Raw genomic sequence first — 27,911 nt, forward strand, 5'->3', positions numbered from 1 at the left:
TCTCCTCACGCCATTTTGTCACTCAAAGCTTCCAGTGTCTCTGCCGTTTATTCCTCTACCCACCGCAGCTCCTGTTAGTCACCTACACGCCTCCTGTCATTCTTCTGCTACCTGTAATTGCATCGTTCATCCCTCAACGCACCCTCCACTCAGTCCTCTATGCACGGTTGTATCATTTAATCCTACACGTACCGGTCGTCTGTCCCCAGATGCACCATGTTACTCATTCCTCAACGCATCTGTCACTCACTCCTTTGTACCCCGTTACTCTCTCAGTTCACCTTGCAGCCGGTCATTCGTTCTTCTAAGAACCGCTACACCACCAGCCCGCACTGTGCATCATCTGTTCCCCTACACCACAGCATCACTCATCCCCAAACACCCCATCGCCACAACATCAGCGAGCCCTCTGTGTACCCATCGTTAACGATCCGATTCACCATGGTGTCAATCAATCCTCCACGCCGCCACCGTCATTCATCTCCCGTGTTCCTTGACACTGCATACTCACTCTGGCCCCTGCCATTTATTACCCTATACGGTCTCCGCGCCCCTGCCGCTCATTCTGAGAGCCAGTGATTGCACTCCATCCTCCACGCTCCTCACCCACCCATGTACCACATGTCACTCAGTTCTCCGGGCACTCATCCTTTCATGCGCTGCTTGTTTACATGGTTCTCCATGAAACCACAGCTCATTGGCCGCCAGCGGTTGCATCATTCAGCCGTCCACCATTTTCTTACTCCTCCGTCTGCCGTGGCCTCACCAGGCCCTCCGTGCACCTGTAATTTAGACCTTCCTCTGCCGCTACATCAGACTGCTGTGCACTGTCCACTTACATTTCCACTCACCGTATCAAGAAACAACATACGTGACATTTATTCTTCCCCTCTGACACTGTCACACGCGTGTGCTAGCCATTTCCTCAAGGGGCCCGGTGTCACTCAAGTCTTTACTCACCCGTCATTCTTCCACCCCGATGCCTCGTTTCACTGGGTCCTTGAATCTGCGCTCGTTACATTGCGCAACTCAAGGTCTGCGACCACTCCCCACCTATCAGGGAACTACTAAGCCTTCCTGTCCCCGCGGTCCGTTTATCCTCATTTTCCTGCGCACTTGTCATTCATTTCTCCTCGCCACTGTATCGCTGGCTCTGTCATTCATCCCTCTCTCCGCTGGTGCGCCACTCAGCACACGAGTCACCCGCCATTGTTTCCTACACCTGACATTGTATCTCCCTCTCCTTCATTTCCACACCAGCCATTGTGTGTACGAATTCACTCATTCTCCTGTCTTCCACTTTCTCTCTCCTTCCTCCATAAATGAATCACTAGCTCTCCTGTGGTGTTTTCTCATCCCTTCACGATCCTGCCATTTCTTCTCCTTCCCATCCTTTTCCATCCTTGTGACACGCCTTCTTCCCGCTAACTTGTCTTCACCCGCCATCTACCGTTTATTATGTTACTCATTCCTCACTTGTACCCACCATTGCATCACAAGTCCTCCTTGCAGCTTTCATTCGTTCCCCGTCTGCCTTTGTATGGTCCTGTCTCTCAAATACCGGATTCTTCCTCTACGCCCGTCATCCATTTCCTTATCTGAGACTAAATCACTAAGTTCTCCCATGGCATTCCTTCCCTCGTTTGTAACTTTATCATGCTTTCAGGTACCCGTCACTCTTCTGACGGTCACCTCTGTATCATTTAGCCCTCCATATGTTCACTCTTCCATCACCATTCAATTACTCTGTTCACCACGATCCTGAGTCTATGGCGCACCCAAGTAATCTCCTTCTCAACTTGAGGTGGTATTTGGGTCACTCACTTGTAGTGATTTTGAGTGGGGTATGATGGGCTGCTGATGCAGTACAGGGAAGGCTAAGAAGAGCCTGGAGTCTTAGCATAAAGAGGCAATGAGGATTGGGAGGCTGATTTAAGGAGGCATCCATACTGGGAGGTCCTGGAGTTAAGCTGACACACCAGGGAGATGAGGAAGTCTAGTAGCCGAGAAGCTTAGTATGGTGCTTGTTGGGGATGATGTTCAGGCCAGGGGAACCTAAACATAAAATAAGTAGAAGCTAGCATATGTTATTCTATGAAACGGCTATTTCATCACTGGGAATGAGAAGTAGTGAATGATAGTAGAGAACGCTTACAGAATATACAAAAGCAACAACACCTCCTCATTCTTGCTATTGTTCATGTGTGCTGCTAGAATCATCCAGTGATTATACATAGCTGCTTATAGTGTAGAACCCAAGAAACAATGAATTAAGAGAACAGTAGTTTTCTTTCTAAGTTAGGAAGTCTGGGTAACTAGCTTAGCTAGCTTAGCTCACATACTCTGAGTAACATATGGAGCATTAGCTAACAACATTTGTTCATTTGTCATAGTAGGTTACCTTGTATTTGCTTTTCTGTTTATAAACACTTGTTTTGCTTTATTTAGTTGCCCCCTTCCCCAGCTTCATGTGCTTTTCAGTAGGCTTTTTCCTTTCCCTTAAAATACCAAAGGCTATGTATTGTCCTCTGTTTACCACTTTGGCTGAATCTTATGGCCAGTTATTTGCAAAGAATTTGTGAGATTTTTTTTTTCCCATGCAATCAATCTGCAAACGATTTTTAAATGAGCTTTTTATTGTCATCAATTATCTAGAAATAACTTATGGGTTTATTTTTTAAATTCAAGAGTTAAACGAGTGAGTTTTAAATTCATACAGCATACATGCATATGAAAGCTTGTTAGCAGAGAGATAAAAATCATGAGCTTTGGATCTGATTACCATTGACTGTCCTTTGTTGAGCAACCTTGGGCATGTGATTTGACTTCTCTATGCTTTGCCCTTTGCTATCTATAAAATGTGGAGGATAATAACTACAAAAAAATTTTTTTTTGCGCATTCTAAACATTTAGGGCAGCTAACACATGATGGGTGTCACAATCTATAAGCTCATTTCAAACACTCAGTTTCTATATTTTAAATTTTGAGGGAGTTTTGATTTGTTGCTAAAGGATTTACCTTTAGCCGAGTCCTATTTGAAAAGAGCATTTATTTCTCTGTCGTAGGTAATGTTCTACATAATCCTGGTAATTCAAACTCAAGTGTATTTTCTTTCTCAAGGGTTGGAAAACAGTGAGTTTAGCACAAGGTGTATCAGGCTATCATGTTAACTTGCATGCCTAATTGGCACACGTGATCTGCCCAGTTCCCCACCACCCCAGAACCACCACAATTAGGTGCCATCACTCACATATTTCAGTGTCCCTGGGTCCTTGCTTTATACTGCTATTGCTGTTGAAAGTCTGCTGGGCTCCTGATCCACTGGAGTCCTATTCGGTGCTTTGCTAGAGTGGTTTATCATTGTCTCCTTCACTTTGTGCACTTTGAAGCTATATGGTTAGATGCATGCAGGTTCATGTTTGTTGTTTATTTTTTTTTTCTTGGAAGAGATAGCAAGCTTCTTTATTGTGTGATGCTTTTTTTGTCTGGGCCTCCCTTTCCATCCTAATGATTTCTTTCACTAGCATTTGTTATATAAATGTTAATTTTTTAAAAATACTTTTTCTTCTAGGAAGATTTTGACATGGCTTGTAACAAAAGATACAAACATAGGTGAAAAGCCAGTGTGGTAATGTGAGGATCCATGCACACTCACTTCTGTAGGGATGTTTTAGAGGTTCATGTTTTCTTGGCTAGAAGGGACAAAAAGGAAGCAAGTGTTCTAGGTGCCGCCGTCACGGAGAACAAATGTCACTGAGCTGCACAGGTATGTAGTCTCGACGTTGCATTCATATTCAGAACATGGAGGAAATGAAGACCACACCGAACTCTGGCTCTGCAGAGGCTGCTGTGGCCTTGGAATACCCAGGTGAGTGATGGTGATACTCAAGTCTCCAGGGTCCATTGCCCAGGGTCATGTTGGGCTTCAGCTCCTTTAATGTTTCTGCTTTGTCTTTCCTGACATGTTCCTGTGTTCTTACAGGAAGGATGAGGAAGATTTGGAAGGGTTATTCTGGCCAAGATTACCCTAACACTTTTCTAGAAGACCCACACAACATTTCCCCCTCTATATCCTAGTGGGTCACCTGGTTGCATTTGCCTTCTCTTTTTGGGCTTTAGACTTGTGAGTGTGAAGTGAGTTTGGTCACAGGTTTGGCTATTAAGTATGAAGGCTGACGATGGAACCCTGGGGCTTTCTCCCAAAGACAAGCCACCAGCTACTGCTTTGATAACCTCAGGGACCCCATTACAGTGCGAATTGGTGATGGAGCCCCAAATCAGTGCTGGGAGGGGAGCGCCCCTCAGAGTGCAGGAGAAGGAGGTGTGAACGAGAGGAAGCTGGCATCAGGGGAGGACTTCTTGGAGTGGAGGGGAGGAGGATGATCAGGAAGAAGCTGGTGGTGGCCGGGAGCACCTGAGATTAGAGGGGAGGAGGTGAGGGGTTGGGTGAACCTGTCTCTGGCTAATTTCCTTTCCTCCTATTCTCTGGACATCTGCTCTATACCCCATCCTTCAGGACAGGACTCAAAAGCCAACAGGGTATCAGTGGTCCCATCGTCTTAAGTACCTGCCCTTAGAAACAGCAGTATTTCCTTATAAAGCAGGATGCTAGGCACCCTATTTCCCCAATGCATTCTCCTTCCTATAGGTAGCATTTGCCATCAGTGCTAGAATGGCAAGGGAGCTGCTGTACTCCCTTTGGTCTCCGCTGTTCCTGGCTGAAGTTTTCCCTTACCCCACACTCTGGAGGCCCAGCCATTGGGAAGAATTTTCATCTCTGGCTTTTTGCTCCCCAGCTTAGCCTAGATCCATTCTGGGCATTTTGCAAGGCTCTTGCCTGTTTTATTTTATTTTATTTTTTTTCCCCTTTGGCTTCCTTTGGGGATGATATAAGCATTTGTTTAAAGGGCTGGCGAGGGAGGAGGGCCACAGGCATTACGCAACACTGTATTATTCTGACAGTGTTCCACACCTGGCCTCCTTCTAGTTGTATGCATCAGTGGTGGCTCAAGGCTGGGGTTGACACACATCAAGTCACTATCCTGCTTGAAAGCCATCGGTGGCTCTTTGTGACCCCCGTGATTGCTTACCATGACCGTGGAAGTCCAACTTTTTGCTGACATGTAGCCTTGACTGTCACTCCACTCCCCTGCCCCATGCAGACTGAGTCACACACCCTTCTCCTGCACATCCTTTATTTGCTGTTAGATGCCTTCCTTTTGTGTGTCTGCAGCCCTAGGGCTCCTTCCAGCTAAGCATCTGTCAACCTATGTTACATTAGTTTTTCCCAAGCCAGACTTTGTCCCCTGCCCTCAGCGCCTCTGGCCAGGGACCATGTTATTACCTGCCAGTGGCTGGCTTGTCCACCCACCAGTGTCTAGCACCAAGCAGGCCCTCAGAACGTTTGTTGAATGAACATAGGCATGTAAATGGGACGGCTTTCATGAGAGCTATATTTAACTGTTCTAGAATATGCTCTGGGTCTCACAGCAGAAAAGCAAATCCTTGAAAAACAGCAGCCCATGAATCTGAACAGCAGGTGTTTACAAGAAGCAGTGGGTGGTCTAGCAGGAGGCTGTCTGTTTCCCAGGAGGCCCAGGTTCATCCTGTACCCATCTGGCTCTCTGTGTGGCCCAAGGTGTCTGCTGGCTTCACTCTTTTCTCTTTGAGCCTCAGGACGCCTGGCTTCTCAGGTTCTGCTGGAACTTTCAGAAGGGGGAATCCTAGGAAAGGGTCCCTTTCCCCACTAGGACTCCTCTTTCTGAGCTCTTAGCACAGTGCTGCCTAACTGTCCCGTTGTTAGCTGTCCATCTGTCAGTTCAATCCCAGGGTCAGTGCCCTGACATCTCTACCAAGTAGGAAGAAATCTATGGGGGTCAGGCAGCACTAGGTTGCTGGGGACCACACATTCATGGAGGGTTGACTATGCAGAGTCCCTAGCAAGGCTGACTCCAACAAGCTTCTAGGATTCTGGCTCTGAGGGGAGAAAGCAGTCAGTGCTATATATCAGGTGCAGACCCTCTGCGTGGTGAGAACTTCCTCCATCAGCAGCCCTCACTTAGCTCCCAGACAAGCCTTCAGGTCCATCAGGAAATCTGCAGGGCCAGGTCCAAACATAAGCCACGCTTCCTCCTTCCCTTTTTTCCCGCCCGTGTTCCTAGCTGTGATGAAGTGGGTAGGGATGGGTGCTTCCAAGAGGCTCTGAGGGATCTGATGAGACAGTGTGGATGAGGCACTTGTCTGGTCTCTGGGTCAGAGCCAGGCAGAAAGACAGCGAATGGCTCATTATTGTTCATATCATTGCCTGCAGTAGAACACGCTGCAGTACCAAGAGTAGTGAGACAGACATGAATGGCACACGTGTGTGTGTGTGTGTGGGGAGATGGATGCTTTTCACGCTTCCCCTCTTCCAGCTCCTTAGAGTGGCTATATTCTAGGTTAGGGTTGTAGAAAACAGGGCAGGAGACCGGCAGGGTGCTCTAGAGATAGTGTCTGGCAGAGGCTCTTGACCACAGCTAGGCTGCCTTCCTCTCTGTCACCCTCAGGACTTAGACATTGCAACTTCAGGCTACTGCTTCCCACTGCTGCTGTCCAATGCTGAGCCTGAGTTGTTCTTGGCTGGTCTATGCAGAGGTACTGCCAGCAGGAAGGGAAGCTGCCAGTCCCTGCTAGTCTCAGGCACAACTCCCAGGTCCCTGCAGTTGGGGGACCAGGTGGCTCAAAGGAAGAGATCAGTGGGGTAGGGTCTGTGCCTGGGAGTGTCTGATGTTAGCAAGCGATGACACTCACTTCTTCCATATGGCTGTGACGTCATAGGGTGGTAATGGGAAAGGCCAGGAAATGGGCATGAGACACGCACTTGCTTCCAAGCAGGGGTCAACTTGGGTAAGGCAAGGACATGGGGGGGGGGCTTGGTTCAAGCTATAGTAACGAGCTTATACATAGCAACAGTTTATGTCCCATGGTTCTGGGGGCTGCAAGGCCAAGAGCAGAAGGTCCTCTTCCAAGATAGAGATAAAGACAGAGTTGACATCTCACCACCCAAAGGCACTATAAGCAAAAACAAGGCTGTCCTCTGTGTTGGTCAGGCGATGATTTGGACCTGTATTTCTTCATCTTTAAGTGCCTAGGAAGATTTGCTGGCCATGGCCTCTTGGGCCTCACACTAGTCTGAACAGGCAAAACTTAGCTAGTGGTGAGTGGGTTGAACCTAGGATTGGTTAATCACAGCACATGGATACCCTAAAGCTGAGGAGAATGGAGATGGAGCATGGAGGATTCAGATGCCATCGAGCCTCAGTCCCTTGCCCGTGTCATGCCCTTGTATGGCAGGGGACTTCCCAGTCACTGGACTCACCAGGCTTTGTCTCTACCCTTGCCCCTTTCCCTGGAGATTCAGTGGAGCTCGAGAGCCAACAGACCAGCTGTGGACAGCGGGATCTCTTACATGGAGTGTCCAGAGTCTGGGCCACCCCTCTGCCTTCCTTCTCTAAAGACAGTTCTCAGACCCAGGGTGTTGCCATGGGGATTGTGAGCTGGAGTCTATTTTGAGATCATGTTAGAGTGTGATTTTTTAGTTCTGTCTGGGCTGCCTGTTAGTTTCACTGTTTGTCCAATGACTAGCTAGAGAGTTTGGAACGGGTTTTTCTCTACTCCTTGATGTGTGTGTGTGGGGGGCAGGTGACAAGCATCCAGGCTAACCAGTACATACCTGCTAGTGGTACATAAGTATCCCCATGACCAAGGGATGGTGAGGTGGGGGATGCCTTCCTGCAGGAGGTGTCCTCAGCCAAGATTCAGCACTCTTAGCTGCTCACTCAGGTGACTGCTGCTGGCTGGTCCTGTCTACAGATGGCAAGGGAGTGGCAGATGCCCCAGAAGACAGGGGGAAGGGCCTTAGCAGAGAGAGTAGCATAGCAAAGGTCAGAAGTGGAGGTTCTGGTGACATCTAGGAGTAGGGGCTGGTTTAGGGGAAGCAGGGAGGCGGGGGCTGGCAGGTGGAGGTTGCTAGGCTCCAAATTTAGGCTCTCACCATCTCCTAGTTGATTTTATTATCTGCTCAGACTAGTCCTAGGTTCTAGGTGAGGCTAATTAACCTACACTCAGAAGTCATCTGCAGCACCCCCCCCCATGCTCATGAGAAATATACAGGAGCCAGGGTCACTGAAGGTGAAGCAGGGGTCTGGTTTCAACTTTATTTGCCTACCTTCTTCCTTCCTGTTTCCATTCTGTAGATGAGGAAACTGAGGCTCAAAGGGCCCCAGGGACTTTTCCAAGGTCCCATGTCATTGGCTTGCCTTTCACTCGCTGTAGGTAGTAATCTACCATTCTCTCTTCAGAGAGACCCTCCTTGGTGACCCAGGGTGGCTGCTCTCACCAGGAGGAGCTTTGGGATGGCTCTCCAGGTGCACAGTGTGATGTGGGGGCTGGCTGTATTTCCTTGCAATCAAGCGTGTACAACTTTCCTCAGATTCTTCTTTCTGAGCCTCAGTTTACTTACAAGAGATATGAATATTTGTCATAGGAAAGATTTCTCAAATACTAAAGATCATAAGGTCCCCAACACATCTTGGCTCCAAAAGCCCTCCAAAAGCAATGACATACTCTGGTATTCTCTTCCCTGGACCTGCTGGGAGTCATAGAACCTATTCCTCATCTGTCCCTCCAGCCCAGCTCAGGGCCTGGGAAATCTGCCGAGTCAGGTTTGAACGCAGGAGAGCCAGCCTTGAGAGGCTATTTTGGGAGTCAGGGAAGGAGTGAGTGCTTTGCTTTGTTTGCTCCTCGTGACTACCAGAGGTGGTGGAGCCCTGCACACCTGTCCTAGTGAGCAGGGAAGGAGATAGACTGATCTACTGCCTGACAGCCAGAGGCCACATGAGTCTAACCCTCACCCCTTACCGCTGTCAGCTTGCCCACCAGCGTTTTTGAGAGGAGAATGGAGGAGAGCAGGATACTCAGATTCTGACATGTTAGGCTAGTCCCAGATCTTCTACCTATCACCTGCCCATCTATTTCCAGAAAGCCTTTGTTTCACCCTCATCTATTTGTTTACCCATTTCCTCCTCCCCTTTGCTTATTTGAACTATTAGTTAGTCATCTATCTATTCACCTATCTGCCCATGCATCCCCCATTCATATTCCATATATCCATTTACCTGGGTACCTTCCATTATCTATCCATCAATCCATCTCCCATCACACATTCCATGTGCAAATCCATTCATCTCTTCATTATCCACTACCTATCTATCTGTCTATCCATTATCTACCTATCCATTTTCTAACTGGATCCCATGCATCTATGAATCTATCATTCATAAGTCATGCATTCATTATTTTTCCATTATTTGCCCACTCATCATTCATTTTTACATTTATTTTCCATCCATCCATCCATCCATCATCTACTTATCTGTCTGTCCACTATTCATCTATCTGTTCTCCATATATTCCTCAACTACACATGAATCTCTTGCCTTTCTATTCCATACATCTACCTGCCCATCCGTTGTTCATCTATGTATCCATTCTTCTATCCACTCTCTATCCTCTATCAAACTTTCAACTATCCATCCATTTCCCTATTCATTTTTATCCCCATCCTTATTCCATGCATCATTCATTCATTCATTCATCAATTCATCTTCTACTCATCATCCATTCACCCATTTATCCATCCACTGGCTCACCCCATCCATTTTCAAGTAACCATCCTTTCATCCATCATCTATCTACTCTTTTGCCCCAATACAGTAATCTGTGTTTCCCGTTGCACTGAGCCCCACAGTAGATGGTAGACAAGTTACAGTGATAATCTGGTTTCTCTGGTAGAGACCACCACTGGCAATGATTTTGGCACTTACAATCAACTATGTGACTCTTGTAGTATTTCTAGATGCTTGGAAAGATTTGAGCATGGTGCTGTAACAAGAGATGGTGGTGGTGGTGGATCAAATTGATACCCAAACAAAAGACTCTTAGAAAAGACCAAGTTTCAGCTCAAGAGCTACCGAGAAGTCTTTCTGTCGTCTCCTGTCACTCCAGCTGAGGAAAGAGCTTTGGGGCATGGCCTGAAGGGGGAAGAGCTCTGTGGTCTTAGAGGGACCATCCGGAAAGCCAGGGATCTGAGGCTTACTGAGGGGTATGGGGCAAAATGGTTGGTGAAAAAGGGAAGGGGTATGAGGGGTAGCTAGACAATGTCAGGTCCAGGGATAGGAGAATGTCTGCTTGCTTGTCTATTGGACGTATCTGTCTGTTGGACACAGTTGATGGCCCAGCCTCCTGGCAGGATCTGGACGTGCTATGAGGCTGGCTTCTTTTCTGGAAGCTCTGTTCCTTGAGCACTGAAGAGAGGGAAGCTCAATGCTATGGGCCCTGGGCACCCAAGGTTTTGGAAGCTTATGCAGTTCATGTAAATATTAGAAACAGTCCCATCCTTCCCTGCTATATGCAGGGCATCTGGGTCAATCTCAGCCACCCTGAGCTTACTCTTAACCTTCTGGTGGTTTCTTCAGGCACAGCATATTCACCCTCCCACAACACAGGGCAGGAAACCGGAAATCTGTTTCCCAAGGGAATTAATTGTTCAGGGGACTCTGGGGTAGGCACATCTAGGCCTATATCTAGCTTATCATGTGTCCTCTATGCCATTGTCTTGCTACTCTGGGTGACAGGAGAGTACTTGAAGCTTAGTTTTCCCCTTTCTGCTCTCAGGTTCTAGGACTTGGGCATTAGGCAAGTCTTTGTATAGCACAGCAAAAGGCACGCGTTCTCTCACAGCATGGAACAGACAGGTACTAGACAATCAGGCGTTTGTTACTCGAGAGTGGAGCTGGCTGGCACAGGGGTATGAACTCAGCATAGGCCTCTGTGTGCTGTAGAAGATGGGTTTTCCTGAGCTGATAATGCAGCCTTGTGTTTGCAGAGTGCTTTATAGGTTTTGAAAGTATGTCTTCATAAGTCTTTGGATCTGAGGTTTGAGTGTTGATTAAACAAGAATTTGTATATAGTGGATAAGTCAAGACTGGTCCAGGCCCTGGGATGAGGGAGGGAACCTCAATCTTCCTTAGACTCAAAGCAAATAGAACAAAAGGAAATTTCCTGTTTTCATTATGTTATGGTAAAAGAAAATGGACATAAAATATTTTCATGATGTTTGCCATTCCCAGTTATGTACTTGAGATATAATACACTTTAACAGAGTGACCCCCTGCCCTTTTGGAAACCACAGGGCTGGTAGTTTTGACTCCACTGATATATCCATTAGTAGCTAGTGTGTGTTGGGCATGATGATAGACATTGGGGCCATTATTTCTGCATCCCATCATATGGATATCATGTGAGTAGCTAAAGAATGTGTTTATGGAGATAACAGATGGGGATCCTACAAATGTCACGAGACACAGCAGTAATCCATCCTCATAATGCACCCATATATGTAGGCATCTGGCTTAATCCCCAGTTCTCTCCTGAAATATCAAATTCTGATGCTAACATGAGTCTAGAGTAGGAGCCCATACCAGGCTCTGCCAAACTTGGCAGCATCAGACTATTAGAGAGTCCCTGGTGAACGCTGAGGTCTGGGCAGCAAGATTATGACAGGGCTCAGACCTTGCTACATATAGGTTAGAGCTCCTGGCCACTACTAGTCAGTAGCATTTGGCAGTACCAATGCATTGTATACTTAGGATCCCCAAAAGACCTGTAAGTCCCATATACTTCAATTTGGAAGATAGACACGTTGCCATTTAGTTAGCCCTCAACTCTCAGTATGAGGCTATCATTCTGGGAGAACATTAAGGCAGACAGCCTTAGTAGAATCTCCTTCTATGATGCTGGGATGGGGTCACAGTACGAGGCATTCCCAGACCAAGGACAGAGCGGGGGAGATCCCATTACACATATGTAGTCTGCTATTCTTCCTTAGACAGGGTTAGCTTATGATGGCTCAATTTTGCTATAGAAAAAATGTAATGTATGTTTAGCAAAAATTCAAATTCTGAATTTTTGTCTTCCCTGGAGTTAGTGCTTATATGGTCTAGACAGTGGGGGATGCTGCAGCTCCCTCAAGACACATGGCAACAACTCTGTCCTTTGACAGAGTGGTGTGCTGCTCTGCTGCTGCTCGGCAGGTGTATTCAATGCGCTTTTGACTTTCACTATTTTTGACTCACACCACGTTCATTTGGAGGCAACTCCATCATTATTGTAGGGCATCTGCGTTCTACAAAGAACCAAATTCTGGTGGTGTGGTGAGATGTTGAGGATAGAACATGGGTTTGGAGATGGGAGACCTAGAATGAAAACTCCTGGGAACAATGCGCTTCCGAAGTCAAGCCCGGCAACTCCATGTTCCGGTTTGAGTTTAGGCAAAAGTGCATAATGTATCAGTATTGGAAAGCACTCCTTTCAAGTGGTATTTAGCTTTCAGAATTGAGCAACCATTACCTCTGTCTAGTTCTGCGCATTTCATACCTAAAGCAACATCTTTTTAAGTCTGCTCATGTCTTTGGACCTAAAGTGATTCTTTAGTAGACAGCAGCAAATCCTTGGAACATAGCTTTTGTTTTGTTTTTGTCTATCTGCCAACTTCCAACTGCGTATTGGAGTGTGTGGTTAATTTACATTTAATGTACTTACTGATCTGGAAGGTGTTAAGTCTGCCAGTATTCTGCTTGGGTTCTGTGTTGCTTTGTCCCTTCATTGCTCCACTACTGGTTTCTTTCGTGATAAGTAGATATTTCCCAGCGCATCATTTTGATTCTTGTGTTGTTTCTTTTATGCTTTGAATCAGTCTCTGGAAATAACAATGGGCATCTTTAAGAACAGCTAGTTGGAGTTGATATTGTTATTATATTACAACTTCAGTGGTTTACAAAAGGGTTTTTTTTCCCTAACATAGATCCATTCCTTCTCTCATTGTACAGTATTAGGGCGCCTATTTGTCATTCCTTTATTATTAAGTAGCTGCCTTCGACACTACTTTATAATTATTACTTTGTAAGCTAAGTAGTTGAATTTTACATGGAAGGAGGAAGATTACGAATAATAGGGTCTGATGGTCTTGCATATTTACATATGTAGTTACCTTTGTTGAGACTCTTTAATTCTTTTTATGAATCCGAGTTACTAAGTTCTTTCGTTTTGATCAGAAGGACTTAAAAAATATTCGCTGTAGTATAAATTGTTAGCAATGAATACTTTTAGTTTTTCCCTTTGCTGTTTTTTGTTTACATGAGAATATCTTAATGTCTTTGTTTTTTTAGCCATGCCAATTCACTGTCCGAGAACATCTTAATTTTTGTGAATCTGCAGAATAGTTTAAGGTAGTGTAAAATCCTTGGCCATCACTTTCTTTCTGTGCATTGGCCACGCCATCCCATTGCCCCCTAGACTCTGTTTTGGGATGAGAAGTCACTGATGAACCTTATTGTGGAGTCATTCTAACAATGAATCGCTTCCCTCGTTTGCTTTTAACGTTGCATTATCACCTTGCACTCATAGTAGCTTAAACATGATGCGTCTGAATCGCTTCCCTCGTTTGCTTTTAACGTTGCATTATCACCTTGCACTCATAGTAGCTTAAACATGATGCGTCTAGGCATGGGTCTCTTGAAGATCATCCCTTTTGGCATTTGTTAAGCGTCTCAGATGTTGAGATTAACATTTTCATCAAGGCTTGGAAGGTCTTGTTCATTACTTGTTTAGGTAATCCTTTCTGCCATTCTCTTCTAACCCTCCCAGGAAACAAACATTAATCTTTTAGTGTAGAGCACGTGTGTTTCTATCCTTTTCAGCTTCTTTCCCTAGGGAACATGTTGCACACCTGCAGACTCTAGTCCTGGTTGCATCCGTCCACCCATGTACATACCACCTTGAGAAGAGCTGAGGCTTTGGGGTCAGAGAACCCAGGGTGGCCCTCTTACTGTCACCGCTTATGATTTATTGGAGCTGGGAAAATACTTGCCCTCCCCAAGTACATCTTCCTCTAGGAAGTAAAGTTATCAACTACAGCTGTGGGTGTGCCACTGTAGAACAGATCTCCCTGGTATTAGGATCCAGTCCAGCTCACTTGCTGGCTCTTACCTGGTTTCTCATCTTTGCTTTTGAAGTAAAACCTCCCAGGCCAGGAACAGTGTGCTTTTGGCTAAAATACAAATGGCTTTTAGCAACAGAAGCAAATTAGAGTCCAACACATTCCCCCATTTAGTCTATTTAGGTGAAGAAGTTGTGGCGCCTCTACTTAGAGCTGATGAATTAAAAATGATGCTTATGAAGAATGTTTTTGGCAAGAGACTAGTGTTAGCATTTCCTTATAATTGCTTACGTGCAGTTTTTCTCAAAGCCATGGAAAATACATTGAAGAATAGAATTTGGGAAACATAGGAGAGGTTCCCAGGTCTCAGTGAAAAGATGGAGAGTAGATGTTCCTGAATTTTCATCTCTCCTGTGTCTTCTCTTGTTTCTATTATGTGAATTTCTCCAGTGAGAAATTATTATTCCTATAGCAAGCAACTCTCAAAGGGGGAAAGTCTAAAAATCAGAAAGGAAACTAAAAGGAATTGGCTGGGAGTCCAGAAGATGATCAGGATTGGATGGGTGGGGATAGTTTCACTTCTTTTCCTGTTTGGGTTTTGGTGTCTCCATCCCTGTCTGGTTAGGTGACTTGCCCAGCCATACAGCTGAGATAAGGAAGAAGACCACTAAGACTAGGATCATCCATCTTTGACTGTTACCACGCAGTAATTATGGCAACCACACACCCCCTGGCAGTGCCTGCCTGTGCCCTTTGCTCGTGGTGTCTCACAATGCTGGTTGATGGGAATCGGTTGTGACAGATGCACAAGTGTCCACCCCAGCAACTGTCATCCTTGCCTTTGAAGGGAGGGTATCAAGGGCAATGCTCCACTTGGGCATGGTTCTCTCACTGTGAAGCTTCATCAAGAAGCTCAAATAGGTAGATTCTTGTCTTTGGGGACCTTGGTGGCCCCCTGGAATCCATCCAACTCCCCGTACCATCACAGCCCACAAAGGCATGCTGCATCATACGCCAGCATGCAGTAAGACCGTGAGCCGAAGTCCTCATTTGGAGATATGGAAATCCACTTCTCTTGTGGCTCTGGGGAGAGGGACACAACTGCTTAACAGAGATCAGTGTGAATAATCCAGGCTGCTTCCATAATGGACGGCTGTAGAGATAGAAGTCAGAGGCCAGAGATCATGTGGAATGTGAAGGCTGTCACTCAAACAGCTCAGGCTTTTTCCTGTCAAGGTCACAGGGTTTCTTTTACCTCTGATCATCCCTAAGTCTTGCTTCACCATAACGGACCCAAAACCATTTGAGCTGACACCATTAGCCTAGGGAGGGAAACAGCATGCACTTCCTCCTGCTGAACCATGCCAACCCAAGTCTCAGCGGCTGCCAACTAGTATGGTTTTATCTTATTTTATTTTATTTTATCACAGACTTCTCAAACATCAGCCAAACATGAGTCCTTGATTTTCTTGTAGAGATTTCTGAATGGTGGAGAGTACAGGAAAGACATGGTAGAAAGTGAAGAAGGCCTTGTGTGGCTGCAATGGGAGGGCCAATAGGAAGGCACCCCGTTTGCACTGTGGGTGTGGCTCACAGTAGGGGCTTAGGATCAAGGCCTAGATCAGTTTGGCATGGGAACTTAGAAAATCACTATGCTAAATGCCCAACGTCATGGGCATGGCCTCATCCATGCTGAGGAGAATACTGACTACCTGGGAAGGTTAAAAATTCATCTGGGGTTACTTTGCACCCTCTTTCCCCAAGGAGATAAGTTGCTGAGTGTAAAAAGGTTTTTAGCTCAGCTCCTGGTACCATGTGCTCTCAATAAACACTGTTCATTACTGTTCTTATATTTTATCTGTGCCCAAATGATGTTGACTGATGGTACTTTCAAAGAGAAAACCCCACTGTGGAATATTAGTTTTGTCAGTGAAAAAAGTTTGGTGAGTTTCCCCTGTGATCCTTGAACATATCCGGTGAGGGAACCTGGGCAGATGGGATCTGTGCCTGCGATTCATGATTTGCATTGATAGATGGCCCGCCAGAGGGCACCCTTGTACCTCTGGTGGGTGGCTGAGGACCCGCATAGGCCAAAGCTTCCACCATCCCGCCACCCCGTGGGCTCTTTGTGGACAGCATTTCCAGAGCTGCTTTTAAAAGCAAGCTTGTGTGGAGGAAGATAGGGAGCCCCAGCTATTCTTAAAAGTAAGGAGATGCTGTGGATCCAAGCCTGAGATATTTGGAGGCTGGAGTGTGTCCCATCCTAGGCAACTTTATGTGTGGCTTGGGGTTTACATCACAGTGTAGGCGTTGACAGGTGCCTCAGGGGTTAACACGCTGCCCTACGAGACAGGGTTTTTGAGACATTTTATGGACGGAAGCCATCTCAGCCCTTTCCTTTGCCCACATTCCAGGAAAAAAAAATCACTTACAAGTAACAAAACGTATTTGGTGTTCCTTTGCACCTTTAAGACACAAGGTTAAAAGAAACTGACCAGGAAGCCGACCACATTCCTCTGGGGTACCAGAGACATACATAGAGGGGTGCACACTTTTTCATTATATAAAACAGTCTGCCAAGCTTCCCTCTGCAAAACACAGAGGGCTCTGTGAATAAGACTGCTTAGCATGTGGTAACAGACACCTCTCTCTTCCAAAGGAAAGGCTAAATCCAGGAGAGCAAACTAAAAACCGCCACACAACTTAAAGAGATTGTGTCTCTTCACGTCCTCTTTACAGGAGAGGGAAGTGAGGTCTAGAGAATTTTGGGAGCTCTCAGCAGGAGGAATGGGAGGCTGGCTGCATTGTGGGCAGAAGTGGGAATTATCCCAGAAGCACAAGGGGCTGAGGTTAGCTCCCTCCCCAGCACATCTCAAAGCCACCCTGAGTCATCCTTCATTGGGGATTTGTGCTTTAATCCCTACTGTGATAAAACTCTGTCTGTCATTCCTTTCCAGTATCAAATTCCCCAATACCGCTGCCTTCTCCATGCTGGGCAGCTGGAGGAGGTAGCATGGCACCCTCACCTGGCACCAGGCACCAGGCCCTGGACAGTCACAGTAAACATGATAAACAAAAGAATGAGGCTGGGGGATGGAGGATCCTGACTGTTGTCTCTAAGGTGGCAGTCTGGGCTCAAGCCCAACTGGCCTGCTTCAAGTGCCAACCTTGACTACGAGGCCAGTCTGCATGCATTGTCGTGAGAATTCAAAGATGGCTTCGGAATGCTTGCAGTAGCAGCTCATGCCTGCCCTCCAAACACTTGGGTGACAATTCGAGGCAAAGCTATGTAGTGAGTTCCAGGCCAGACTGACTATACTAGAGAGTGAGAGGGACCTTGCCTAAATGAAAAATAAACAAATAAACAAATAAGTAAAGGCTTCTGTTGGAGGCTTCGGAAGCACCCTTTGAACTAGACTTGAACATGAGCGACAGATGGAGGGGGGGCGAGACCTAGCTCACAGCTTTTGACCTGTATGGTGCTGTGTTGATTTCCTCCGTTAAATATACCACATGTAGAACTGCTAGGTGCTTACTGAAGTTCCCAAGAGCCCCCTGTCTTTCCACCCCATCTGGCTTTGATGTCTGGTATGCAGGTGAGCTCCTCGGAGGAGTAGGACTCCTGCCTGGGTGTTTTATATTTACTACACATGATTCACTCCCCTCCCCCCTTGCCGAAGACCCAGATTTCCTCCTGGTGTCTTCTTTTGGGTAGAGTCTCCTCCTCTGATAAGTGTCCTGTGAAGATCTGATGGTGTTGAATTCTCCACCCTTGAAAAGGTTGTCTCCTTTGGACATGGATTTTCCCCCTCCTTTTTAAATTTAAATTAGAAACAATTTATTTTACATATCAATACCAGTTCCCTCTCCCTCCCATACTTCCACACCTCCCACTGGCTCCATCCCTCCCCCATCCCACTCCCCAGGGAGGGGGAGGCCTTCCACAGGGAATCAAAGTCTGTCACATCAGTTGGGGCAGGGCCTAGGCCCTCCCCTTGTATTTAGGTTGGGAGAGTGTCCCTCCATGAGGAATAGGCTCCCAAAGTCCATTTGTGCACTAGGAATAAACACTAGTGCCAGAGGCCTCATAAACTGCCCAGAACTCCTAACTGTCACCCACACTCAGGAGGCCTGGTTTGGTCCTATGCTGGTTCCCCAGCTATCAGACTGGGGTCCATGAGCTCCCCCTTATTCAGGGCAGCTGGTTCTGTGGATTTCTCCAACCTGGTCTTGACCCCTTTTCTTATCACTCCTCCCTTTCTGTAACTGGAATCCAGGAGTTCACCTCAGTGCTTAGCTGTGAATATCTGCTTCTGGTTTCATGAGCTACAGGATGAAGGCTCTGTTATGGCATTTAAGGCAGTCATCACTCTCATTATAGGGGAAGGGCATTTAAGGTAGCCCCTCCATTATTGCTTAGATTCTTAGTTAGGGTCTTTCTTGTGGATTTCTAGACATTTTCTTAACGTCTGATTTCTCTCTAAACCTATATAATGGCTCCCTCTATTAAGGCATCTCTTTTACTTGCTCTCTTCTATCCATCCCTCAACTCAATTTTCCTGATCCCTCATGTTTTCCTCTTCCCCTCTTGGCTGTAGAATTCTTAGTTAATGGTTTTCCTCCCTTGACTCTGCACTGACATGGCTCCAATTGCTTCTTGACCTCTACTGCTTATGATTAGAAGAAGTCAGTAGTCTAAGTGGTGTTGTTTCCATAGTATTTGTATCATTTTTTCTCTCTGCTTGCCTTCTTCCAGCAGGCCTCTCTAGCTCTCTTATCACTTAGCTGATATGTGCCTTTTTTTTAAAAAACCGTATTTAGAGTTTGCAGAGATTATTGAATTTGTCAATCTGTTTTTTTACAAAATGTGGTCGATTTGAGCCATCATTTCTTCCGTTTTCATTTTATCTTTCTTTCCTAGAACATCTTTTTGATATCTCCAGGTTCCTGAGGCTTTGTACCTTGTGTCTTTCAAACTTTTTCTCTCTTCATTCTTCACAATGGCTGACTTCTATCAAACTATACATTGCAGTCCTTCTCTGCTTTTCTGTCTCCCAGCTCTTAACCTCTCTGGCCTGGTTCTAACTTTGTGCCATGTCATTTATTTTACCTTGCAAGGGATGATGGGTATGTGAGGCAACAGAGTTCAGTGCTGGCTGGGATAGAGGGGTTGGGGGCCATAGAGAATGAAGCCAGGTCTTCTGGAGAGACCATGAACTGTAGCAGACAAGTGAATATGGACTGCAAACGGGGAGGAGGGAGACTTGAGTTTGGTAGGTTCCTATTATGTTCCTGGTCTCAGAAGATCTGCCAACAATCCATCTGGAAACATCATCATTCCACATGTCAGCTGACAGAGATTCTCCGGGGAATAACATAATACAGGTGATGAGGTAATCATGAGCATGTGGCTTGGGGAAACAAAAATGTCACCTTCCTTGACGGGGCAGGGTTAGGAGATGAGTTCTAGCCTTAAAACACTGTTCATGGTGTACTTTTTTTTTCTTTCTGGGCAATATTGAACTAGAACCAATAGGTACTAAGGTCTTTGAGTGCTATGTGTTCCCTCTATACCAAGGTTACTTTTGATACAAGATTACAGCCCATTACCAGACCAGCTTTTCACCTTTGAGGCACTGACTAGGTGTGGCAGATAGCAATGAACAAAGTGAACAAAATCAAGTTCCCCCAGCTCCGCCATGGCTTCTTGGCTTCTCCCAATTTAAATACTTGTTTTTAGCTTCGTTCTCTCAACATACGAGGCTCAACCCCCCCCCCCCCGCCCCCGTTCTGAAGATGTCAGGTTAGTTACCCTGCTAAGTCAATCACTGCCTTTCTTGTTTGTGGGCTTGGAGTCACTAGCCTAATTGACTAGGGTCATTCTACAGTTAGGCAGAGGGGGCGTCAGCTGGCACACAGTGTCTGCTCTTTCAGAGTTCACCCTTTATGTGGATCCGTGGTAGGGAGGTTCCGTTTTCTCTCTTGAGCTTCTGTACTTTGGTAATTTTCTTAGTGGTACATATGCTGTTCCTCTAAGAACATGGCCGTGCCTCAGCCTCTTAGACATCAAACCACAGCCTCAGCCTCTTAGACATCAAACCACAGCCTCAGCCTCTTAGATATCAACCTATTACAAGAGATAATTTTTTCAAGGAAGTCTTCTTTGCCTTCCAGGTGGTTTGGTAGTTAAGGCTAATAAACATCACTTATTCACAATGTTCTTACTCATTGTGGTGCTTGGGGTTTGGGGTATTTTCAGATCTGGGGATATTTGTATCTATATGATGAACTATTCCGGAGAAGTACTCCAGTGTAAATGCAAGCACTTTAGATCCAGCTCAAAGTTTCACTGTATGGGACCTTCTATTTGTCACATCATGCTAATACTCCAAAAGTTTCGAGAGTGCAACTCTGATGTTTCTATGGAAAACATGCTATAACCCCAGCACTTGGAAGGTGGAGGATCCAGGGTAGAAGGGAGAGGAGATCAAGAGTTCAGGGGCAGCCTCATCTACACGAGTTTGAAGTTAGCTTGGATTGCACGAGACAGTCACAAAATGGAAGTTTTGGGTTCTGTTGAAATTTATATTTTACATTTTGAGATTAGAGTTGCTTAATCTGCACGCCAAATCCCTTTGTACTGACCCTTCTGCAAACCCCTCCTACCCCAGTGCTCATGGGACTTTTGAACTGGTACTTCTGCCTTTCTATGCCCTAGTCTCCTCACTGTTAGAAACGCTTGACGTTCCCATCTTTATTCCCGAACCTCACAGAACTTTTCCTGACTACTGTCCCCATTCTTCTTTTCCTTCCCGTAGGCTATGGGCACGCTGCACCCGGCACAGACGCTGGCAAGGCCTTCTGCATGTTCTATGCTGTGTTGGGCATCCCCCTGACGCTGGTCATGTTCCAGAGCCTGGGCGAGCGCATGAACACCTTCGTGCGCTGCCTGCTGAAGCGTTTCAAGAAGTGCTGTGGCATGCGCAACACTGATGTTTCTATGGAAAACATGGTCACCGTCGGCTTCTTCTCCTGCATGGGCACCCTGTGCCTTGGGGCAGCTGCCTTCTCCCACTGCGAGGACTGGAGCTTCTTTCACGCCTACTACTACTGCTTCATTACACTGACTACTATTGGATTTGGCGACTTTGTGGCCCTGCAGTCCAAAGGTGCCCTGCAGAGGAAGCCTTTCTACGTGGCCTTCAGCTTCATGTATATCCTGGTGGGGTTGACCGTCATCGGTGCCTTTCTCAATCTTGTGGTCCTGCGATTCCTGACCATGAACACTGATGAGGAGCTGCTGGAGGGAGAAGTTGCGCAGATACTTGCTGGAAACCCAAACAGCGTGATCATCCGTATTCCAAACGGCCGCCATAGGTTCAATGCTCAGTCCTTCCTGAAGAGATACGGCAGGACCCTGTGCTTTCTCTGCTTCCCACGCGGTATCTGCATCCATGATGATGATGATGATGATGTCCTTGAAGATGTTGCTGTCGTTGCTCCTGCTTCTGCTGCGGGTACCAGGAATGTCCAGGCTACTGTCCACTCCATTTCCTGCAGAATTCAAGAGCTCTCCCCAAACACACTGAAGCACACCTGTTTCCAGACCCCATTTGGCACCATCATTCACGGGATACACGCCTGCGAAGAGAATCACAGGCTGGCCCTCCGTCGCAAGTCCATCTAAGTGTGGGAGGGAAGTAGGCAGAAGAGTCATTTGTCATGCAGATGTAAGTTCCATTGGCCCAACTCCTCTTCTCCCTCCTTATTTATTATTACTCTTTTTTGTGATTATAGTCACCATCATTCCTTTCTTCCCTCCTTTCCTGGTTTCATTTCTTTCCCACCTTTCCAGCCAGGCAGAGCTGTCCAAAGGGGAAATAGAGGCCCAAATCCTCTCTGAAACTCGCATCTGAGCATGAAGCATGGATTCCTTGCTTTCTCCCCAGCAGACCTATACCTTACATTTCTCCCTACCCTGCCTCCTCTCTCTGGGATGGCTTTCCTAGCACAGGTATGAGAACAAGGTCACCAAGACAGAGCTGAGAGGATGATGCCCAACCCGAAGCCTTTGACTGCCTCCCTGTAGTGATGTCTTTGACCTAACTCCTCTGTTCTTCCCCAAGGACTGGGTGGCTGTATGTGCGAATGTGCAAAATGAGTATGTGTGCTTCTGTGTGCAGGTGTGTTGTGCGACAAGGTGGAAAGTATCAGGTATGCACGTCCCTTCTCACTCATACAGTTTCACCAGCAGTCTCCTTGAGGCTGCTTCCAAACAAACTAAACCCTGCGAGGTTCATCGCCTTGCCAAATTGAGCACATCCCATAAAAGCACTTTTGGACCCACGACATATCACATGGCCATAGTTTCAAATGGCTGGCTTCTGAATGCCATTCACTGTTCTTTAGGGTGTAGGTGGGCAAGACCACAGGGATCAGGTTAGCTTTCCAGTTTAAAGTTACATCTTGAGAAGCACGTACTTTGTGGAACTGGTATGCATCATTGAACACAAGGAAGCAAAGGTTGCAAAGGAGTAAGCCAAAAGCCACCAGCGTCAGCTTACTCGAGACGTTTTTAATCTCAGCATCTCCAGTTCCAACAGTTCCAACTGCGGCTGTAGTTGTCGGGGTAAACAAGAACATTGTTGGGACCCAAGAGTATCTATTTTATTATTCCCCTCTTTCCTAACGATGATGACTATGACGGTGATGAGTCTGAAGTCTCTACCCGCATGGATAAGAGTCCTAGTTTTGGAATGCTTGGATGAGAATGGGTATCAGAGTGGCAATGTGGTTTCTTTTCCTAATAACAAAGTGACAGGGTATTCCTTGTTTAAATATATATACATATATATATATGGAGAGAGAGAGATATATATATATTTTAGGGAAGATTCTCTAAATACAATTGCTCTATAAATAGGGAGAAGTTCATGTTGGTCTCAGGAAGAGTTTAGAGGCTGTATCTTGGCCTACTGGGAAATTGCCTATCTCAGGAGATGCTTTTGTCTATCTAGGTAGTGGAGAAATTCTTCCCCACTCTCAAATGAAGGGTAACCCCTTAGGGGACAGCTTAGGCTAGAGTATATGGCACATGGTATGTAGGCGCTTTCAATCGCGGGGGCAGCTCAGCCTCTAATTCCCCTCATTGCCATCCTGTCATCTCCTCACTCATCCTTCCACCCCTTCTTTGTACACTGGAAGTCCCTGGCTTTTGGATGGGAATGGGCTTTGGCTCCACTACGCACGCACCAGGAACGCACTTACTGGTCTTGAAGATTTCTTAAAGGACACAGCATCCAAATGCCACCAGTCCCAAGCATGTGTGCCACTGGGCTGAAACCAGGAGCATCCAGGACTCCTCTGGAAAGTCAATGCATGCACTAAATGCTACAACCCCTGTTGAAATCCCCCCCTTCGTCTAGGATACGGGACCTTCGAAAGGAGTCTGTGAACCTTACACTCTCTTGGCCAAAGCTGACATAAACAAACTCCAAGGTCTTTATCAGATCACTTGTTTGAGATTTTGTCCTACGGAATGCCCTGCACAGGGTTCTCGTCTGTCCAGAGAATAGGAACAATCACTCTTCTTGAATGCTTTTTTGCTCTGCAAAGAGATTGTTGACTCTTTTGGGTCACAGGCATGACAATCCTGATGCCTATATGCAGAGCACTTCATGCCTCGGAGGAGGCTTCCTGGAACACATGTAGGAATCCCCCTGGAAACTGTTGTAAGATTTGCCCTCAAATGGGGGGCAGGTTGTGTGATCACCTCTCATCTATATATGGCGCTGAGGCACTGTGAGACCCAAGGGTCCACTCTCAGACCCTACTCAGAAGGATCTAGAAGGTGGACTCCCCGACACCAAGGTTTCCTGGCTCAGCCTTCCAGTGGAGGACGGACCCTGCCCTGTGTCTCCACAGGGCCAGTTGTTAAGCCCAGGAGTCAAATCACAGGGACATAGGCTCAGCCTATCTTCAGAGCTGGCTTCCCACTCATGTATCTGTGAAAAGTGGCAGGGAGATCCCCTCTTCCTGTAGAAGTATAGACAACACCTTCTGTATTCTCACATAGCTGACCCACCCCCACTTTCTGCAAGATAAAGATTTGTAGAGTGAATTTGTTCTTGTAACCCCTCCCAAGTCTTCAGCTATTTATTGCCAGTTCAGCCTTGGGAGGAAGGGCACCAAGTTGTCTCTTTCAAGCCCAACATAAGAGTGTAGAGGGAGGGAATGAATCTTGGCTTACCTTCCTGTGAGTGGATCTTCTCAAATGACCCATTTTTTTTTTTTTCCTTAGAAGGGAACCTGGTGAGATTATTCTTTGGGCACATCCAGTGATGTGTTCCCTTGGGGTGAGGGCAGGGAGAAGTCAAGTTCTAAAGAACTTTCCTCTTGGAAAGATGGGAGTGGGTCACTCCCATGAAGAACCCATTAGTAGAGGCCGAGAGCCTCCAGGCAGAGGGATCCACCACTGGTTCCCTCATTTTAGGAAGAGGAGACTGAGATTCAGGAGGGTCAACATACGTAAGGTCATGTGTCCAGAATATAGGTCTTCACACTTTGTTTTGCTATTGTCCTGGCTGCTTTGTTGATGTTCTGCACAGCATTCCAAAGATATCCTCCTCTTGGACTGTGTTATGTCTCTGGCCAAGGTCTTTCTCCCTCTCTCATTTAACTTGACAACTTCTTTCAGCCAAGTGATTGTTGTAACCTTCCCTCCAGTTAACCAAACCCCTTCAATAGCAAGAAAGATAACCTCATGTTAGGTTGTTTGCATAAGGGATTCAGCTTCAGGAACTGGAGCCTGGCTTGCTGTCCAGTTCCTGGAAGTTACTTTGCCTTGTATATACTTAATAAGATATCTGACTCACTTGAACTCTTCACTAAGTGATCTCCATCTTTATTTCATCGAGGACAGAAAGAAGTAGACAGTGCTATGGAGTAACCCAGGGCTCTGGGCTTGCCGATTGCTAGTGTTGATCCCATTTTTTACCCTTAAAGGTACCCATCCCAGGAAGAAGGTGCTGTCTCACCCATTAGCCTATTAGACTTTGAACATCAGAGGGAATCACCCTCTCTGACTTTTGAGATTCTCTGTGAGGCTCAAACTGGAACCAGATCCATGCTTTCTGGTTGTTCCACTTAGCCTGGAGGCCAGGGCAGCAGTTCCTAAGACCAGAAATCCCATGCTCAAAAATGCAGTCTATCACTCTCTTGGGAAGGCGGTGAGAGCCATGACAGGTGATTTACTGACTGGAGTGCCAGCACTCAACATGGTCATCGTAGATGGACACACCTGTGTGTTTCCTGTGCTCCTGATGGAGACAACATCTGGAGAGCACACAGGTGAGATGAGATAGGTCATTGTTTTAATCAGTTTCATCCTGATATGAAAGCTATATGGATCTTGAGTCCCAGTGCCAAACTATTTTAGCCTGAATCTAGAGGAATGAGGGCTCCTTGGAAACTTCCTTGTCTGTGTGCTCTGAGAGAAAGAGAGAGATCAGAAAATGATCACCCATCATGGGGGGCTCCCAGCCTCATCTCCACATGCTCTTTCTAAAACACTGAGTCCTAATTCAGACTCATTGAGAGTGTCACAGAGGTAAGAGATCTGAGATTTATGCTAGAATGTGTCCATCCTGCCAGCTCCAAGCTTGCTGTTAATTGCGGCTTAGTCCTGAAAGTGGCTATGACTTTCACACACATCTGAGATGGAGTTTCCTCCAGAGTCAAGGTCTTTTCAGGACCTGAGAAGCATCCTAGGTGAGGAAAGAGTAGTAGGACAGGGAATGGTTCTTCGGTCTTGCGTCACTGGCCTCTTGGAAGTCATTTCACTCCTTGAGCCTCTGTAGCTTTCTCTTCGACATGATGACACAGTGAGGGTCGAGATCTAGGAGGCACTTAGCACAAGATGAGCTTTTCGCACAAGGACCTTTGACTTGGATGATCTGGTCACATTTGAAGACTGACCCAGCCAAAATTGTGGTGGGAGATGGAGAGCTGGGAAGGCAAAGAGACACAGTGCAGGCATAGAGCATTGATCATTATGTGGAACAAGGTGTAATGCATCATGGTTCCCTACAGTGCTGGGCTTATATTGACTTTCTGTGGTCCATCTTGACCACATGTTGGTAGAGGTTGCTGCTTCAGGAAAACAAGTCCATGATCAGGATCTCCAGACACCAATTTTGAAAAAAAATCCAAGGGTGACAGAAAAGTTGATAAAACAACACCATGGGCTTTCTAGACCTTTTACCCAGAACCCCAGCCTCAGTACCTACCCCCTTCAACACTGAGATGGTTGGAAGATAAGGTCATGATGTCTACAGCTTTTAGGTAGTTCAGCCAAAGATAACATTGTATATTTCCCATGAAAAGTGCATTCTCTCACATAGTAGTGCCATTGTCACACCTAAGAAACTTAGTATAGGAACATCTAATATAGGAATATAATCTGTATAATTCCCCAAGTGTCCCTAAAATGTCCTACTGAGCTTGTTTGTGAATCCAAGACACTATCCAAGATCACACCCCACACCTGCTTGTCTTGCTCCCTAAACCCCCAATTGAGGGCATCTCCCTCACTGTGTTTGTGTCTCTTGATAATTGGTATTTTTGAGGACTCCAGGCCCGTAGTCTTGTAGAGTGCTTATGACCTGCTGTTGTTGTCTGCTTGTTCCCTTGGTTTGAAGAACTGTTGACAAAAAAAAAAAAAAAAAAAAAAAAAAAAAAAAAAATGTAGTTAATGTTGTTTAGCCCTGATTTATGCATTTGATGTTTGTCTCTCTGGGGACCTCTGTGGTTACTGCTTTTGTTGTGAATAAATAAGTCATAATAAATATTGTTTTCCTCTGTTAGGGGACCTAACTGCATCTTCAAGAGAGGCGTCCATGGATGCTGGGTCTCACTGTGAAGCCCAAGCAGGCTTCGGATTTCTGACCTCTCCCGGGGACCTCTTCCACGTGGGGCGAGTGTCAGCACCCTTTCCCCTAAAGACCTGTGGGAACGGCCCAGTATACCTAGACAGAAGGCACAGAGACATGGTCCTTGTAGGGTCCCTTGCCTGCAAATCTATTGGGCCACCTTGGCACCTAGCAGCAACCTCATGAGTGGCGATGACCACCAAACTCTCTCCCCATTCAATACCATAGAAGTGTGACTTATTGTCATGTCACTGCCCTGGCCATCAAGGGCTACATATGTTACCTCTGTCTTTGAGATACTTGCTCTGTTATGTTCTAGAGCACAGTCCTTTCCCTTCCAACCCATGAGATGTACCTGCTATGGCCATGTGACCTCTTCTTGTCCTCCTGGAGGGGCTCCATGTTGCTTAGCAGCATGGAGGTAAAGATGGAACATATTGGTCCTCCCTTCAAAGTCTTTCCTGCCCTTTTTGCTTCCCCCGTGGACTTAACATTGTCCTCTGTGTTCCTCTATGTTTGTTTCTCATGGCTGAACATAATGAGAAGCAAATTTCCCATGGGTCAGCCTCCTTAGGGACAGAGAGTTAGAAAGCACTCACGGGGTGGGGGTGGGGGGGAGAAGCCCAAGAATAAAGCAGGTCCAAGCATGAGTTATTTGGCTGAAGTAGACATGGGGTATTCCAATGCAAATCCCTGGAAGCAACCCAAATCCTGGTTTGCATTGCATTGCGTTGCTCAATAGTCAATTGCATGCGCCTGGGGGGTTGAGTGCGCCATTAGCAATAAGATCATGGGATATCCACAGCAAAGCACTACAGCTTTGGTGAGTGGGTACATCTTCAGACTACAGAAGCATGCTGGGATGTTTCTCCCTGTAGTGGGTGGGTCTGGTGATTTGAATATCACAAGGGAATCAGGTGGGGGGCAGTGTCAATTTCTCGAGGGA

The 27,911-nt window shown here is 46.4% G+C and overlaps 1 protein-coding gene across 1 annotated transcript in view; it reads left to right on the forward strand.

The window, feature by feature from the left end:
* Positions 1-27,359, forward strand: part of Kcnk9 (potassium two pore domain channel subfamily K member 9) — a 37,118-nt gene extending 9,759 nt beyond the window's left edge. The window contains exons 2-3 of the mRNA XM_051202561.1: positions 20,855-21,766; positions 26,901-27,359. Coding sequence (XP_051058518.1) covers positions 20,855-21,723 — 869 coding nt within the window. The 3' untranslated portion in view covers positions 21,724-21,766; positions 26,901-27,359. The remainder of the gene's footprint in view (positions 1-20,854; positions 21,767-26,900) is intronic.
* Positions 27,360-27,911: the final 552 nt, after the last annotated feature.

Source organism: Phodopus roborovskii, unplaced genomic scaffold, assembly GCF_943737965.1.
Source record: "Phodopus roborovskii unplaced genomic scaffold, PHOROB, whole genome shotgun sequence".
Taxonomy (NCBI): Eukaryota; Metazoa; Chordata; class Mammalia; order Rodentia; family Cricetidae; genus Phodopus; species Phodopus roborovskii.